Here is a 14,896-nt window from a genome sequence, read left to right as displayed (position 1 = left end):
TCAGTGGGAGGTCCCCCAACATCAGGGGGCGTTCCCGCTGACTTCACAAATGATTGTGCCATCAAACCAATAAAAAATTATAACTTAGTAAACTTGAACCAATTTCTAAAGTTAATTACTAAACTGGAGACTGCATATTGTAACAGTAGTTATTTTTTTTCTTTGTCAATCTTCAGTCCAGATAAATGCCTGCACTCTCTCACAACCATGTGCACAGACTGAACGGTGACTAGAGGTGGATATTTCAACCCATGTACTGCAAGTCTTACAGTAAATTACACAAAACGTCAATTGGGATTGGAAATAATTTTAATACAAATTCAGAGAGTACATAATTTTTTTTACCGGAGAAGAAATTTTATCTCCATACTGGAATTCATTTAAACAGCATTGATATATTTTTAAATTTTTAGTGATAAAGTGTTATAACCGATATGAAAGGTACTTTACAACCTAGAGATTTTTTTGATGTGGTGTTCTTCTGATATTAAAATACATGTAACAACAAAGATAAAACATATAGTGTAACCTCATTTGTATAAGGCAGTGCCCCATTCCACTACACATCAAAAATCTCCAGGTAGTAAAGTACATTTCACTTCAGATATAGCACGAAGTGCACTTTTTCATTGCAAATCAAATCTTCACTATTATCGCACTGGACACTGTGAACTGCATTAATTTACAAGATCCTTTTTCATCAGCAGTGTTCCCAAATGTTGGCAACCCATTACAACAGTAGATGAAATATAATTTCTGCTATTAGAAAATCTAAAACTATTGTAAAAGCTTAAATGCTGTTTCATTTTTAATGCAAATAAACAGGTTGTCATACTCTCACCAAAGCGATGACAAATTTTAATAACAAAATGTACCATATTTAATTTTTTTTCCCATTGTCTTCCTTGAATGTGTAGATATAAGAAATATCCAGCCAGATATTAAAGAAATCTCTATTTAAGTAGATGGGTCATCAATGTTTTACTTAAGCTGACTATATAACATCAGAAAAAAAGAGACAATGTCTTGTCAGAATCCTAGAAGAGCATCAAAAACATAAGTAGACTTAGAAGTATACTTTAAAATAAGACAGTTTGAAATGGTGTATGATTATATATGTAGGCAATACATTTTTAGCTGGTGTGATTTGAACTCTGCATCCGTATCTCATAGTTTACCCGAAACATATACATTTTGTTTTGACTTTAAGCCTTATTATTAGAGAAACAAAGATTTAAATCATGCACTTTGATCTTCCTTGTCACACTTAAGCATCACTTTAACTCCCAGGCCTTTTTTGGTGGTTTCAAATGCCTCAAGAGCTTCTTCTAAAGGAAAGCGGTGAGTAACCAAAGGAGCAACATTCACTCTCTTCGAGGACAGCATGGAAATTGCCATTGGCCACCTGCAAACATTTTAAATAATATTATTTTGTTTTAGAAAATACGTCACTCTAGACAATTCTAATTATTTTCCTGTTTGTGCAGAATTTAGCTGGCTGAATGTTTTTGAAAACAATTACAAACTATTGAATCATAAGGTGTACTTAGTTTTTCACACATGGCTTCTCCATTGTGGCTTAATTTTTTTTTATAAGTCATGACACAGTGTAATATGTCATGTGTTGTTGTTCATCTGAGGTTGTATTTACCTTATTTTTAGACCTCCTAAGGAACAGATGATTGTTATGTCCTGATATGTAAAACCATAGATTTCAAAAAGGGTGATTTGTTTTTCACATAATTGTACATTTCTCAAATGTGTACTTTCTTCACAGAAGACAGAACTAAAATATTGTTTCCTGTCTGTATTATAGCAACGTTCTACTAACTGGCCTCTCCTTTTTCTACACTTTTTTCATCACTCCAATCCATTCTGAAAACTTCTACCAAACTAATCACAAAGCTAAAAACAAAGCTGACACCTACTTACCACACCTAATATCTTTGCTTTAATCTCCAAATAATCTCCTAGCCTAGCCCTTTTCACTGTGTTCATGACTTGCTACTCTCCTTAAATGTTGTCACTTTTTCACACTTGCTTTTCCAGGATTTCAGCCACATTGTACCTATTCTTTAAAATGTTCTACCTAGTTCAGTTCAATTCTCCCCTACCTATACTAATTTGAAATGCTCATGAAAACCCCACCTGTTCAGATATTATACAATCAACCCTCAATACATACAACCTACACTCAGGAAGAAACCATCTGTTTTCCTCATGCCACTGACAATCGCCATAATGATATCATTCTTACTCTGGCAGTCCTTACCTTCTGCTTTACCCCCCCAACCTCCTAATAGATTGTAACCTCTCAAGGGCAGGGCCCTCTTCTCCTTCTGAACCAGTAAGCCAATGCAAGCTTTTGTATTTTGCCGTTTTGCAAAATGGAGTATGTTATAGCAGCAAAAAGGGAACCACCATGTTAATGTCCATGCATTTAAAATGACTTTCGACAACCACATAGTTGGTCCACAAACATATTTTGTTTATTTGAAACTTAAAACATCATTATTTTGTCACATTATGAACCAAATGTCATTGGAAGTACTCACGTATTGCAGTATCTAAAAATGCCTCTGATATCCACTTCCCGCACGGCTGCATTTACAATAGGAATATTGACCATTGCAGGTCCAAGTCCAACCAGTATTAAAGTGCCACCGGAACGTGTTGCCTGCAAGTCATGGGTGCAAGGATGGTGGTTAGAACAGTATTTGGAGATAAGAGCTACAGGGGGTGCAGTGTTGTTAAGGGCTCATAAATTATATTCTAGAGCGTCTGGGGAGGCAACACATGAAGAGCAAATGGATATGACAATTAGTCTGGCATGGGCATTCAGAATGAATTGGAGCAGTGAAAGATGGGAGAAGGGGAGGCATTACACTCTTCCATCCTTAACTGATAGGCTGGTCTGCTAAGCATGTTGTTTTTATATTCTAACCAGATACAAAACTTGTAGTAGTATGTAGTATGAGAGTGTATACTTACATAAATTCCCGTTTGGATACATGACTCAGCACCTGTGCATTCAATTGTAATCTCAGGCATGCAACCTAACAAGCCTTCAACTTTCTGTGCAATCTGCTCTGGGTTCTCACTGGTCACTTGTAGAATAAAGTCAGCCCCTACTTCTTTAGCCTTCTCAAGTCGAACAGAAGACAAGTCTGCAGAGCAGAAACAAAATAAAATAAAAAGGGACATATATGGACTGTGTGGTTATATATAATCAAAGTGAGCAGGAAGATAAATAATATATCATGTTCTTAATACTAGTGGCAATGAAAAAAATATGGTTAACCTCAAAATACAACACACGAGCTAAGAGCAAACTACCTGGTGTCATTTAGTAAGTCTGTAGCATCAGCCGTGAATGTAACAGAATTGTGAAATATGAAATGGGTGTAAGTTGGTAAGTTGCAGTCACTCCTTCTAACTGACTTCACTATGCGTTCAGAAGGGCTAAGGTCAGTAAGCCAACCATACAATATCTGCATTGTCCTCCTCCTGCCCTTGCCCTCCCTCTGATGCCACATCCTCCTACGCACTGAACTCTTTTTCCTTCTTCTACATGAAAAACAATTCTCTCTTATTACTAAAAATAAGGCTCATGCTTTTCTTCTTTCCCTTTGTCCAACCACATGTCCCCATAATCCGATCCCTTCTTACCTTACACATTCTCTCTCATCTACTCTTGTCCCTACACTAGCTCATATCTTCATCCCCTCCCTCTTTACCTGATCTGTCCTATCCTCCTTAAGCATACTACCATCACTCTTATCATGAAAAAGCTGCCTGGACCAGACTGATCTGTCCAACTACAGCCTCATCTCTATACTTCCTCTCGCCTCCAAGCGTCTTGAAAGAATTGTTTACATCCAACTAAGTTTCTTAACCCTTACTTGACCCCATTCCATCAGGATTCCGGTCTTAACATTCTACTTAGACCGCCCTTACTAAGATTACCTTCTAATTGCTAAACTCAACGGCCACTACTTCATGCTAATCCTACTGGACCTTTTGGCTGCTTCTGACACTGTGGACCACCCTCTTCTCCTTCAAACTATTGGTCTCTGTGACCTTTCTGATCCCAACTTCAGAGTCTCCCTCTCCAGTAACACTTCCCTATCCCCTCTTAGTCAGGGTAGCCCAATGTATGTCATCCCTAGGGTATAAAATACTTATTGATAGATGGACAGATATCTAACTCGGACAGGTAATGAGTCACGCACTCTCTCAACATAACAAATGATTAAGCAGGATAGTCTTTCCTAGGAAACCACGTACTTAATAGTCAGACAGCAAATATTTGAATTGTGAGATCCTAAAATCTAAATCAGAAAACATTACCGCACACCTATCGTCACTAAAGGCATAGCTTACAGAAAACCTCACTGGCCAGGTCCGAATATGATTTTTGGACAACAGATAGCAAAAATGCAAATTCCATGTTTCTATAGAGTGATTTTATATTAATACTTGTACAGGTACTTCCTGAGTTTGTTGCAGCAGCAGGGACATCTTTCCGTTACACGGGAGATCAGGCTGTCTTTTGACAGGCCGGACTCCCCTCCGTCAGCAGAAGCCATTGCGGGTAAGCCGTTACTTAAAGAATGCTGATCGTGCAATCAGCCATTCCCTTCCGCAAGAAGTCATTGAGGATATCACCATTACTTATTGTAATCATTTATTTATTGAAAAACCACTAAAAATAATAAAATTAATTAAAAAATATATATATATACCGTATTGGCTCAGATATAGGCCGCACCCGAATATAGGCCGCACCCTAAAAGTTTGGTGCTTTTTTAAAGAAAAAGTTTTGTAATAGATATGCTGCCACTCTGTCCCTCCCACCCCTGAGATATGCTGCCACTCTGTCCCCCCCCCTCGAGATATGCTGCCACTCTGTCCTCTATAATATATATATTCTACTCATAACATTGAATATATACATACCGTATTTGCTCGATTATAAGACGAGGTTTTTTCAGAGCAAATGCTCTAAAAAATACCCCTCGTCTTATAATCAGGGACGTCTTATAATCAGACCTCAAATAGGTCTGACTATGAGACGACTAAGATCCAGATCCCCCGCAGCTGCAGGGGACCTGGATCCTCCTGTCTCCCCCCTCCCCGTCCCACTTACCGGTGCTTCTGAGTCCCCGGTGTGTAGCCGTCTAGGCTGTCAGAGATCAGAGTTCCCCGCACCGGTACCGGTGCCACACCGGCGCCGGTTCCCGGGAACTCTGATCTCTGACAGCCTGGGAAGGTCTGTGCGATGGACGCAGACAACCCCCGCTACTAGCCACACCTCCTTCCGGCTGCAGCGCAATGGCATGTACACGTGATTACAACAATTACCCCATGTAAATATACTGGTACGGTTAAGGCAGATCGAAGATATTTTAGACCTGTTAAATGCATTAAAGTTCATAGACGCAATGTCAAATCTTTAAGAACATTTCGGCAGTGCAAGAAATACACAAGGCCATTAGCAACATCCCACTCCCTCTGTCATCTTTGACCCAGAAAAAACTATTTTTTATCCCATTGTTTATTTGAATAGTTGGGTTTATGAGTTATATACTAACGGAAGCAACTTCCATAAACGAAATAGGGGAATTTTTTTATTCCTTAAGATGTATGCAAAATGTTTACACAAAGTGTACTTACAAGTCTATAAAAGCAATACAGTGCAAATAACACTACGTACATTATATTTCCTCATTCCAACACAAAAAATGAATTTTATTTTGACAGGGTGACGGCAAACAGGTGTTCCTCTCTCCCAGGGGCAACTAAGCCTAGGTTCAACCCTTACACCAAATGGTCAGACACATTAACACCATACACTTATACATACACACAGGCCCACTGACCATTTGCTCATTTTCATTCTCTTTCACCCCTCCTCCTTTTCCCACCTCTCTCCCCCTCTCGCCTGGGTGCCATGCACCTGTCTTTGCACTCCCTGTGTACAAAATAAAAAGTGTTGTGCGTTTAAGTGCATATGATAGCTGGAGTGTCCCAAATTACTTAATAGAATTCTCAGTACATATTTTAGGCAATTGCAAAAGGGAGTGAAAACATGGTTTTCCCTGTAGTACATGGAAATTTAAACATAGCACTACCTACTAGAGGACTGCATTGGGATGCGGGTCCCGTGGACGTTTTTTTTGGGTGTTGCGCGCAGCCAGACAATGTACCTGCGGGTCCCGATAATCCCGCGCACTCCCGCAAGGCTGCCTTCCCTCACAGCGTCTGGACTCTTGTTCCGCCCAGGAACCCAGCGGAGCCACGTGAATTTACGTGAATTGCTGGGTTCCTGCGCAGAAAATCTGCAATTGAGGTAAGGGGGTGGGCGAGATTAACCACATATGTGGTGGAAGTGGGCGGGATTGACTACATATGTGGAAGGAGCGGGCGGTAACGGTCACAAAATCAGTGGGGGCGAGATTAATAAAAACAGTCCCGCGCAGGGATCTACTACCTACTACTACTAAGGTACTGAAATGTACGCGTTTTTTTGTGGTTATATTTATGTTCTCAATTACACACAAACAACGTTAACCTTAGCTTTTCAGTTCTTACCACTTATTACTACTTGTGAAGCCCCCATCATCTTTGCTACAAGAAGAGAAACCAACCCAATAGGTCCTGGAATAAACAAGAAATGTGCAAATTAAAAATATACATATCTAAAACAACATTTACTGCGGTATCTTTTTGAGACATAGGAGTTAAAAATGTGATCTGACCATACCTGCCCCACAGATAAACACTCTGCTTCCAAGGGTCACCCCCGCTCTTCTGCAGGCATGGATTCCAACCGAAAGAGGTTCAATAAGAGCCCCTTCCTCAAATGTTACATTATCTGGAAGCCTACAGTGACAGATAACCACAGACTTTTTTATTAAGCAATAACACTTAACAGCATGACAAAACATGTAAATCAATAGGCAAAATATCCCCCCACAACACATTGCCAGTGGATTTAAATTTATTTAAGCAAATCTAAATATCATCTACAGAATGTATGCCGTTTGGTTCAGCAGAAGCAGGCAAGTGAAGAGGAAATGAGACAGAAGTCTTATGTTATTACTCTCATAAAACAGGAATGTATGCTTCATTTTGCAAAATGAACAACATGCATTAAAATAAATAAAAATAAAACTGACTGGATTGTCCCTTTAAGTTCAATGTATACGTAAACCATAAACCTTTATAACAATATATATAAAGATAAAAGACATCAAGAAAAATGGTCTGGAAGAACATGGCAGGGTTAAATGGCTCTGAAGGTTATTTCCTTCTGTGAAGTTGAAGCTATGTTTGGGACAACATTCTTCAGTTTATTTTATTGGATGATGCACTTGATAACATAAAAGCAAATTATATGCAAAAATGATATTCTCTCTTCATTTCATGAGGAGAGAGAGAGAGCTTTTATGAGTAAGAATTCCTTTGAAAAAAAAAATTGTCATCTCCATCTCTAGCTGTTGTCCAAAATGTGTTCTAAAATGTGGAATTGTCACACTAACTTAAATCTTCAAATAACTTACTTGTAGCAGAAATTTGAATTGTGTGTGTAATATCTGCATAGATTTCCATCATCTGGTGGTGTGGCACAAAAAAATATGGTAGGAGACAAATTATACCGACCGGTTTTACAGAACTCATCAGTTTCTCTAGGGACTCCAGGCTCAATGGCTACTCTATCACCTGGAAGGAAGGATATGATAATTTAAGTAATTCTCACAATAATATATATATATAGTTTATAAGACTGGTGGCAGAAATAACAGCTGGCTATGCAAAATTATGTACCTTTACAGCAAGAAGAGGCTCTGGAATTGCCATATTAATTAAGTGAACAAATTATATTAGTAAAGGTGGTCAAGTCAATTAATACATGTCCACAAAATACCCTTTTATCAAAAATATCATAATTATTAAATAGCCAAAGAAAAAATAGGAGCACTCATAGGACTTCATATCAAAGTGCAAAAATATTTATTAGTTTAGGTCATAGTATCGGGGCAAGTAAACTTATGGATAAGAGTGTGCCTTCCATTCTTGGGACATTAAAATATTAAATATATACCATATTAAAATAACAGAGATTTTAGTAATGTGATAACTGGAGTGTGTAGTCAAAGTTGATGCTGTTTATTGGCTCAACATAGAGAAAAAAGTCACATAAGCTTTCAGAGACTCACATGTCTCTTCTTCAGATGGAAACGAGTAAAATATTTGAATGGAGTTTATTTTATTAAGCCAATCTACAAAAAGTTGAGACAAGACCTATGAGGTTCCTAAGGCTTGTGTGACTTTACATCTTTTTTTCTATGTTGACCAAATAAAATGGTATTAATTTTGATCAAAGAATCAATTTTCTTTTGGACCAATAAGGTTATATCAATTCTTCTTATTAACATCATAAGTACAGCCTGTCTGCTAACACAGTGTAGTGTATGTGTTTACCTGGTTTCAGGTGAGTTACTGAGGCACCAATTTTGACAACTGTTCCAGAAGCTTCATGGCCTAGAACCATTGGTTTTTTCACAATAAAATCCCCAATGCGGCCATGTTGCCAGTAATGAACATCAGACCCACATATTCCAACGGAATGCATTTTCAACAACACCTCTGTAACAAAATAAAAGCGAATAATTAAAATTGTTTTTCACAAACTTCACCCACTTTTCATCAGATACCGAAACTCTGCATATTTATGACCCACCACTGTCATAACAAATTTCCACTTTATTGGATAACGTGCTAGTAAACTTACTTGCTCCTTTGATAAACCAACACTCATTACAAACTGACAGGCCACTGGAAGATCATAAACAAGTTTGAAACTCACCATTTGGACCTGGCTCAGGTATTGGGCGGTTTTCCTGAAAGAAAAACACAGACTTGCACTACCAAACAAGCAAATAAACCTTTTGCACATAAATATTCTCAGACCATATAGGAAGGGCTTGTAGCACAGAAGCTTATTCTAGCATGTTACCAAAAGAAACAAATAATGTATTTTTTATATACAGTACATGAAACATTCAAAGAAAGAGTAGGGTAATGCAGGGTTGTAACTGAAAATAACAAGAAACACCTGAAATGAGTTACACTCCACCACCTCGAATTACTACAAAGGAGATTAAAGTATTTTATCTGCTGCATCACACGCAATGCCAAACAGGGTGCAAGAGAATACACATAGGTTTTTAGCCCAACTCAAAAGCTAAACTCTCCAAGGCCCTTTGCAAACTTGAAGGTTACGCAAGCTCACCCCAAAACAAAGGGCTCAGCCAATAGTGTATTCATCTAAGGCTCTAACTGGCACGTTTGCCAAGTTTGATCTTAGTTATAGCTAATCCACCTCTTTGATCCGTACATTTGCTCTAAATTAATAAACCTGTTTAATATGGCATATTTCATTCAAATATTTGCATTCACTGAAAAGCAGAGCGTTAAAAAGATCAGTGATCTTAGATGTTGCTAGACAGGATAACATAGATGTCCATAAAACACTCATATTTAGGCTTTAATTATATACTTTCCAGAAAAAAAGCACATGTTCAAGCAATGAGAATACTGAGTGGAGAGTAAAGAGACAGTTTAGTGTCCCATACAGACCCACCAAGTACGTTAATATGCATTGTTCAACATGTAGGGAAAATAAAACAACGTATTTACCATTAAAAAACTGCAGCATACCTTCCCCTCTGTGGTCCCATGTTTGAAGTAGTCAATAGGTGGCAGGAAAGAGCTCCAATTGAAATTAATTTCAGTTCTGTGCATTAACAGGGGAGTCTCAGAGATGCAAGGCAGCATTGGAGGTGCTGGTGCTGGTGGTGACTATATCGTGCAAGTACTTTGGGTAGCAAATAAGTTCACCCAAACACATAACTGGGGGTTAAGGAAAGAGGCAAACACATTGGGGGGATTCCACTCTCCCTGCATTTGCAAGGCGGAAGACACAGAAATTTAAAGAGGACAGCTATAATATGCATGAATGTGAATATGATGACTTTAGTGTCCCTTTAAGGACTTTTATATGGGGCTTAGCCAGTCTGGGAAACCTGCTAACATTGGAACATTCACTATTATGAAATATATCTATCGGGATCAACACAGGATCTTTTAATTACATTTTTCAGATGCTTTCAGAAAACAGGTATAATCTGAGTCAATTTGTAGTTCGTTGGTCAACATTTGCGCAAACCTGGCTAGTCAATGATTACACGAGAAACATTAATCACACTGGATCCAAGTCTATGTTTTTACAGATTTTGTGTCTATGTACTGGCAACAGAAGACTAAAAAATTCAACAACTAAACTCTTATTTAACAATTACAATATATAGAAATAATATGGCAACAAGAAATAAGTAAATATATGCGGACGTTCAAATCATTGGATTAAGAGACAATATTATACAATCTCAAAATGAGCATTTTGCAGTAAAAAAATATCAGTTAGACATAAAACTAGATTTATAGTTTTATACATTTATTGATTGTAATGGTTTATATATTGCACCAAAAATATGTAAGACAGATTGTTATAATAATTATGCAAGATGTTTAACCAAATTGAGATTAACTGTTTTACCAGACGTAGATCTCCAATCCCATGGACGACCACTGACAAATTCTCCACATCTTTCCCCGGATTTGTTGCTGCCATTGTTGTCTCTGCTCTCTCACTGAATGTCTCTTCACTGGACGGTTGTGTACTTTTTAATTCTACTTCGGACTTTCAGGTTAAAGTTTCATCAGTCTTCTGTTTGCTTGATTTAATTTGACCTTCTGACCCTGGGACTGTAAGAGACAGGGTACTAACTAATATTTGGCATGCTTCTTTTGCTGACACATACAAAACCTCCTCATTAAATTAGCTACATATTAATATTTTCTACAATTACAGGCTAAGATTGTTTTACCAGCAGTTTATTAATTTTCTGATAAATAATAAACAATGTCTGACAGTACTATCTTTAACCTCAATGTAATCAGGTATGGCATATTTTGTTTCCTCTCCCTAGTTTAACAGTTCTCAAAAACATTTAAACCCCTCTGCATGTTTTTGACATACTTTTCTTTTCATAGCTACCATTAAGTATTGACACTTCCCATCAAAAAATTGTTGGTACTTTAAAGGTGGTATCTTGGAAAAGGTACAAAATATAGAGGCCTATCTAGTCTTCCCTGCTTTACAAACTGTTGTACAAGCTAAAACCGTGTTGCTTGCCCTTGTATTTTCTTCAAGGCTTTATAAGTACCTTCTGCAAGAATTCAAACAGTATTTTTCCCGTGGCCACATTATGCTCTGAGCAGATTTATTCTTACCCCATGCATGGTAAATTTCCTCATAGAACTAACTTCCACTATAAGGCTATTCCACTCATCTGCCAAAATGTCAAATACATTTTTTGGGAAAACAGATGTATATTTTACAGACTTATCCATCCTTAATCCACACAGACACATTTTTAGTGATATTTAGCAGCAAAAAAAAAAAAAGAGAAAAATTCAAAGTTTTAACACAATATTAAAAATATTTTTGTATATTTTAACCATGGCACAGTGTCCTATAATGTACATTCCCTTCGAATTTCAGTAGGAGATAGAATGATGCATGTCTATTCCTTCTTTTGTAGAATTATATTGTACTTCTGCTTATAGAGCATGTTAGGAAGTTTATTATAATACCAGATATATCAGATGACAACACTCATCTCTCACTCATCATACCTAACCCTTTTTTCATGACTCAAGATGAGTCTTGACGGTAATTCTGTGTTGATTACATATGCATACAATTGCATTTATTGTTCCAACTCAAATGTTTAACTAATTACTTATTGCATACATCATCACCCACTATTATTTATTTTATGTATCAATAAAAGTTATGTTTTGTCTACCTTTTTGCATAGAAACATGATGATCATCTAGTGTGTTTACCCCTCTTTTTCCTTGCCCTGCCAGTTTATTTCCACTTAATTCGTGCATTCTTATGCTTTTTTCATTCCTGTCTAGCAGTGATATGTGGGTACTACCCTTCAAGGTGGTTCCTCTAAGATTGCAGCACTTTTACTCCCTTGATTTTCAGCTGCCACAGTTCCTCTCTTTAATGATACAAGCTGAGCATTATGGGTGTTGTGGTATCACAGCTGCAGTGTTACCTAAATTCTGGATCAAGCACACTGACGTTCCACCAGGTTTAAAACCTAGCACTAGGACACATACAGAGCCGTACCTCGGATGACTGGAAGGATAGGTCATTGCCACACAAATTACACATTTATACAGTGACGGAGAATCATATTTTTCAACACTGACCATGATTTTACATATATAATGCAACATAACATATAGTTACAATGCTGGTTTCATAGAGTAATATATCTCAAGTGATGTGCCTTCAGGAAACTGGCTCTCAGATATAACATTATTGAACATTATTGAATTTAATGGGGCCCAGATACAATCACAGTGTCTAAATCAAAAAAAATATTTTGAATAATGATAGGCATTTGTAAATCTACATTATGTGTTTTTGAAAATATTAATGAAAAACCTGGCAAGGCAACTATTACTGGGATACCAGTAATACTGGTTATGTGAATGCTAAATATACTGCATAACCAGGGCTGCAAGATCAATGCATATCTCCAAAGCCCTCTTTGCATTATCCATCAACCCGTGAAGTCTAGGGGGTTCTATATTTTTATCTTCATGCTTTGCAATAACAGGATTATTCACTTACTGCGTTTCCCACCTTCACCTATCTTCTTTCCCAACACTGTCTGCAATAATACCAAACCGGCACCGGATTTTTTTGTTTCAACAAACTTTATTGAAAACTTTCAAACGAGCAAAAGCAGCAACCAGTCAGGCAGGGCGATCAAATGTGCAGGTAAAATTACAATATAAACGTTTTGGAGACACTTTTAGTTATAAAGCCCAGAAGTGCATACATCTGGTGAAATTTTCTTGATTTCATTTATTATGGATTAATGTTCTGCATGTTGTGCTGGATAAAGCTAGTGTTCCTAGATAGGGTGACCCAGGGGCGTACCTAGAGTATTTGACACCCGGGGCAACACACACACACACACATTAATGTTGGCAAGAATATTTATTTCACAAATTTGTAAACTGTATGTCAACTGGAAAAAAACAGAAATCTGGAAAAATAAATTAACTTATAAATAAAGTTTAAATAAATAACATTTACTGAACAGATATGGTACAGCATAACTCTCATCACTGTACACTGAGCTAGACACTGACATGGTAGGCCTCTGTCCCTAAAACAGCCTGCCTGTGCCACAGCTGCCGCTTTAGCAGGCTGCCTGTGCCACCTCCGCCCCTGAAACAGCCTGCCTGTCCCATTTCTGTCCCTAGACACTCATCCATTCATTCATTCATCCATTCATTCATCCATTCATCCCCCCCCTTTAGATACGCTACTGTGTGATTCATACTTGCAATAAGGGGAATATGTATGTATCCTAGGAAAATGGCTGAATGTGGTCACTCAATACCATATTTGGGTGTCACATTGGCACCGTCGCACATACCTTCCCCTCCCAACCAGAAACCCTCACCTTACTCTCTCTGGACCCTCCGGTGTCCAGGACAGCAGACTTCAGGGACTCCAACAGGAGTCCCCCACACGCAGCTCCAGCCGCGCGTCCCATCTGCATTTCTCCAGCGCAACGGAGCGTGCATAGCTTGTTCACTGCACACTATCGTTTATGGCTTCTTGTCCTTACAAGATCTTAAAGGGCCATACTTAAAACCTTCATTTCTCCTCCCTACCCTGCTATTGGCTCACCAATTACTGGAGGGATATTTAAAACCTCAGTACTCGTTGTACCTTGCCTGTAATAGTGCCTTTAAGCTGTGGCTAGCGTTCCTGTGTTACCTACCTGTATTTCCTGGTTCCTGACTTGTGCCTGATCTTGCCTGATTTGCCTGTATGACTATTCTCCTGCCTGCTCTGGTGTATTTCTGTCTCCAATGGTTCCCTCACTATATCCTGCTGTGACGCTGGCAACTTGTGGGCTCCGGCTATCCCTACCCGTGCAGGACGCGGCCAGGACTGCCCACCAGCATCAGCGGGACTGCCCATCAACGGGAACACCCACCGGCATCAGTGGGCAGTCCTGGCCGCATCCTACATGGGTAGGGGTAGCCGGAGTCCACAAGTTTCCAAGTAGGGTATTGAATTATTATTATTATTAATATAAACATTATATTGTGTGGCGCCATGCATACTTTGTTAACCCTGTTACTTTGTGTTTACTTCCTTTTATAATTGCAGGCAATCAAATAGTTAGAGGTGGTTCCACAATTAACATATATTCACCTTATTGCATAGTTACTAACATTTGAAAAAAAATTCCAGGGACACTTTACAGCATAGCCTGAAAATTTACCACACTCACTTGCCCCAAAGCTCCGCCCACTCTGACAACCCACATAATTAGTATAATTTAGCTCTGCCTAGTTATTATTGTACAAATTATATCACCAACACTATCATACATCCTTAGTATGCAGTAGATATATTTGCAGCACAGCATCTAAATCAGGCATATGTATTTTATCACCTTTACAGTGCATAACCACATAGTAAGCCTGACATTTGTTATACAACATAAATCCCATTGCTATATAGTGATCGAGACATTAATGATTGTACTGCATAACTCCTAACATTATATAGCAAGCCAGACACTGACACTGTTACAGCATAAGCCCCATCATTACCAATATAAGCAAGTCACTGAGGGTCGTACAGCATAACCCCTGAAGATAGTACAGTATAACCCCTGTCAGTATATACTGAGCTTGACAGTGGTACACAACA

The 14,896-nt window shown here is 38.3% G+C and overlaps 1 protein-coding gene across 1 annotated transcript; it reads right to left on the bottom strand.

Moving 5' to 3' along the window:
- Positions 1-291: 291 nt before the first annotated feature.
- On the bottom strand, positions 292-12,867 carry SORD (sorbitol dehydrogenase). Its single transcript, XM_053461836.1, has 10 exons — positions 12,785-12,867; positions 10,625-10,833; positions 8,873-8,906; positions 8,488-8,652; positions 7,566-7,725; positions 6,767-6,885; positions 6,595-6,660; positions 2,992-3,167; positions 2,556-2,677; positions 292-1,405 (listed from the first exon to the last, which is right to left on the bottom strand). Exons 2-10 carry the CDS (start codon positions 10,697-10,699, stop codon positions 1,240-1,242), a joined length of 1,083 nt encoding a protein of 360 aa, XP_053317811.1. The 5' UTR covers positions 10,700-10,833; positions 12,785-12,867; the 3' UTR covers positions 292-1,239.
- Between the last annotated feature and the right edge of the window lie 2,029 nt (positions 12,868-14,896).

The sequence above is a fragment of the Spea bombifrons genome, chromosome 4 (genome assembly GCF_027358695.1).
Source record: "Spea bombifrons isolate aSpeBom1 chromosome 4, aSpeBom1.2.pri, whole genome shotgun sequence".
In the NCBI taxonomy this organism is placed as follows: Eukaryota; Metazoa; Chordata; class Amphibia; order Anura; family Pelobatidae; genus Spea; species Spea bombifrons.
The sequence above is the reverse complement of the archived record's forward strand: the minus strand, read 5'-3'. Positions and strand labels throughout refer to the sequence as shown.

Coding starts and splice junctions, on each gene's coding strand:
- SORD (XM_053461836.1), bottom strand. CDS start 10,699: ATGGCAGCAACAAATCCGGGGAAAGATGTGGAGAATTTGTCAGTGGTC. Junction 8,907..10,624: donor GGATTGGAGATCTACGTCTG/GTAAAACAGTTA, acceptor TTTTTCTTTCAG/GAAAACCGCCCAATACCTGA. Junction 3,168..6,594: donor TTCACAAGTAGTAATAAGTG/GTAAGAACTGAA, acceptor TCTGCTCTGCAG/ACTTGTCTTCTGTTCGACTT.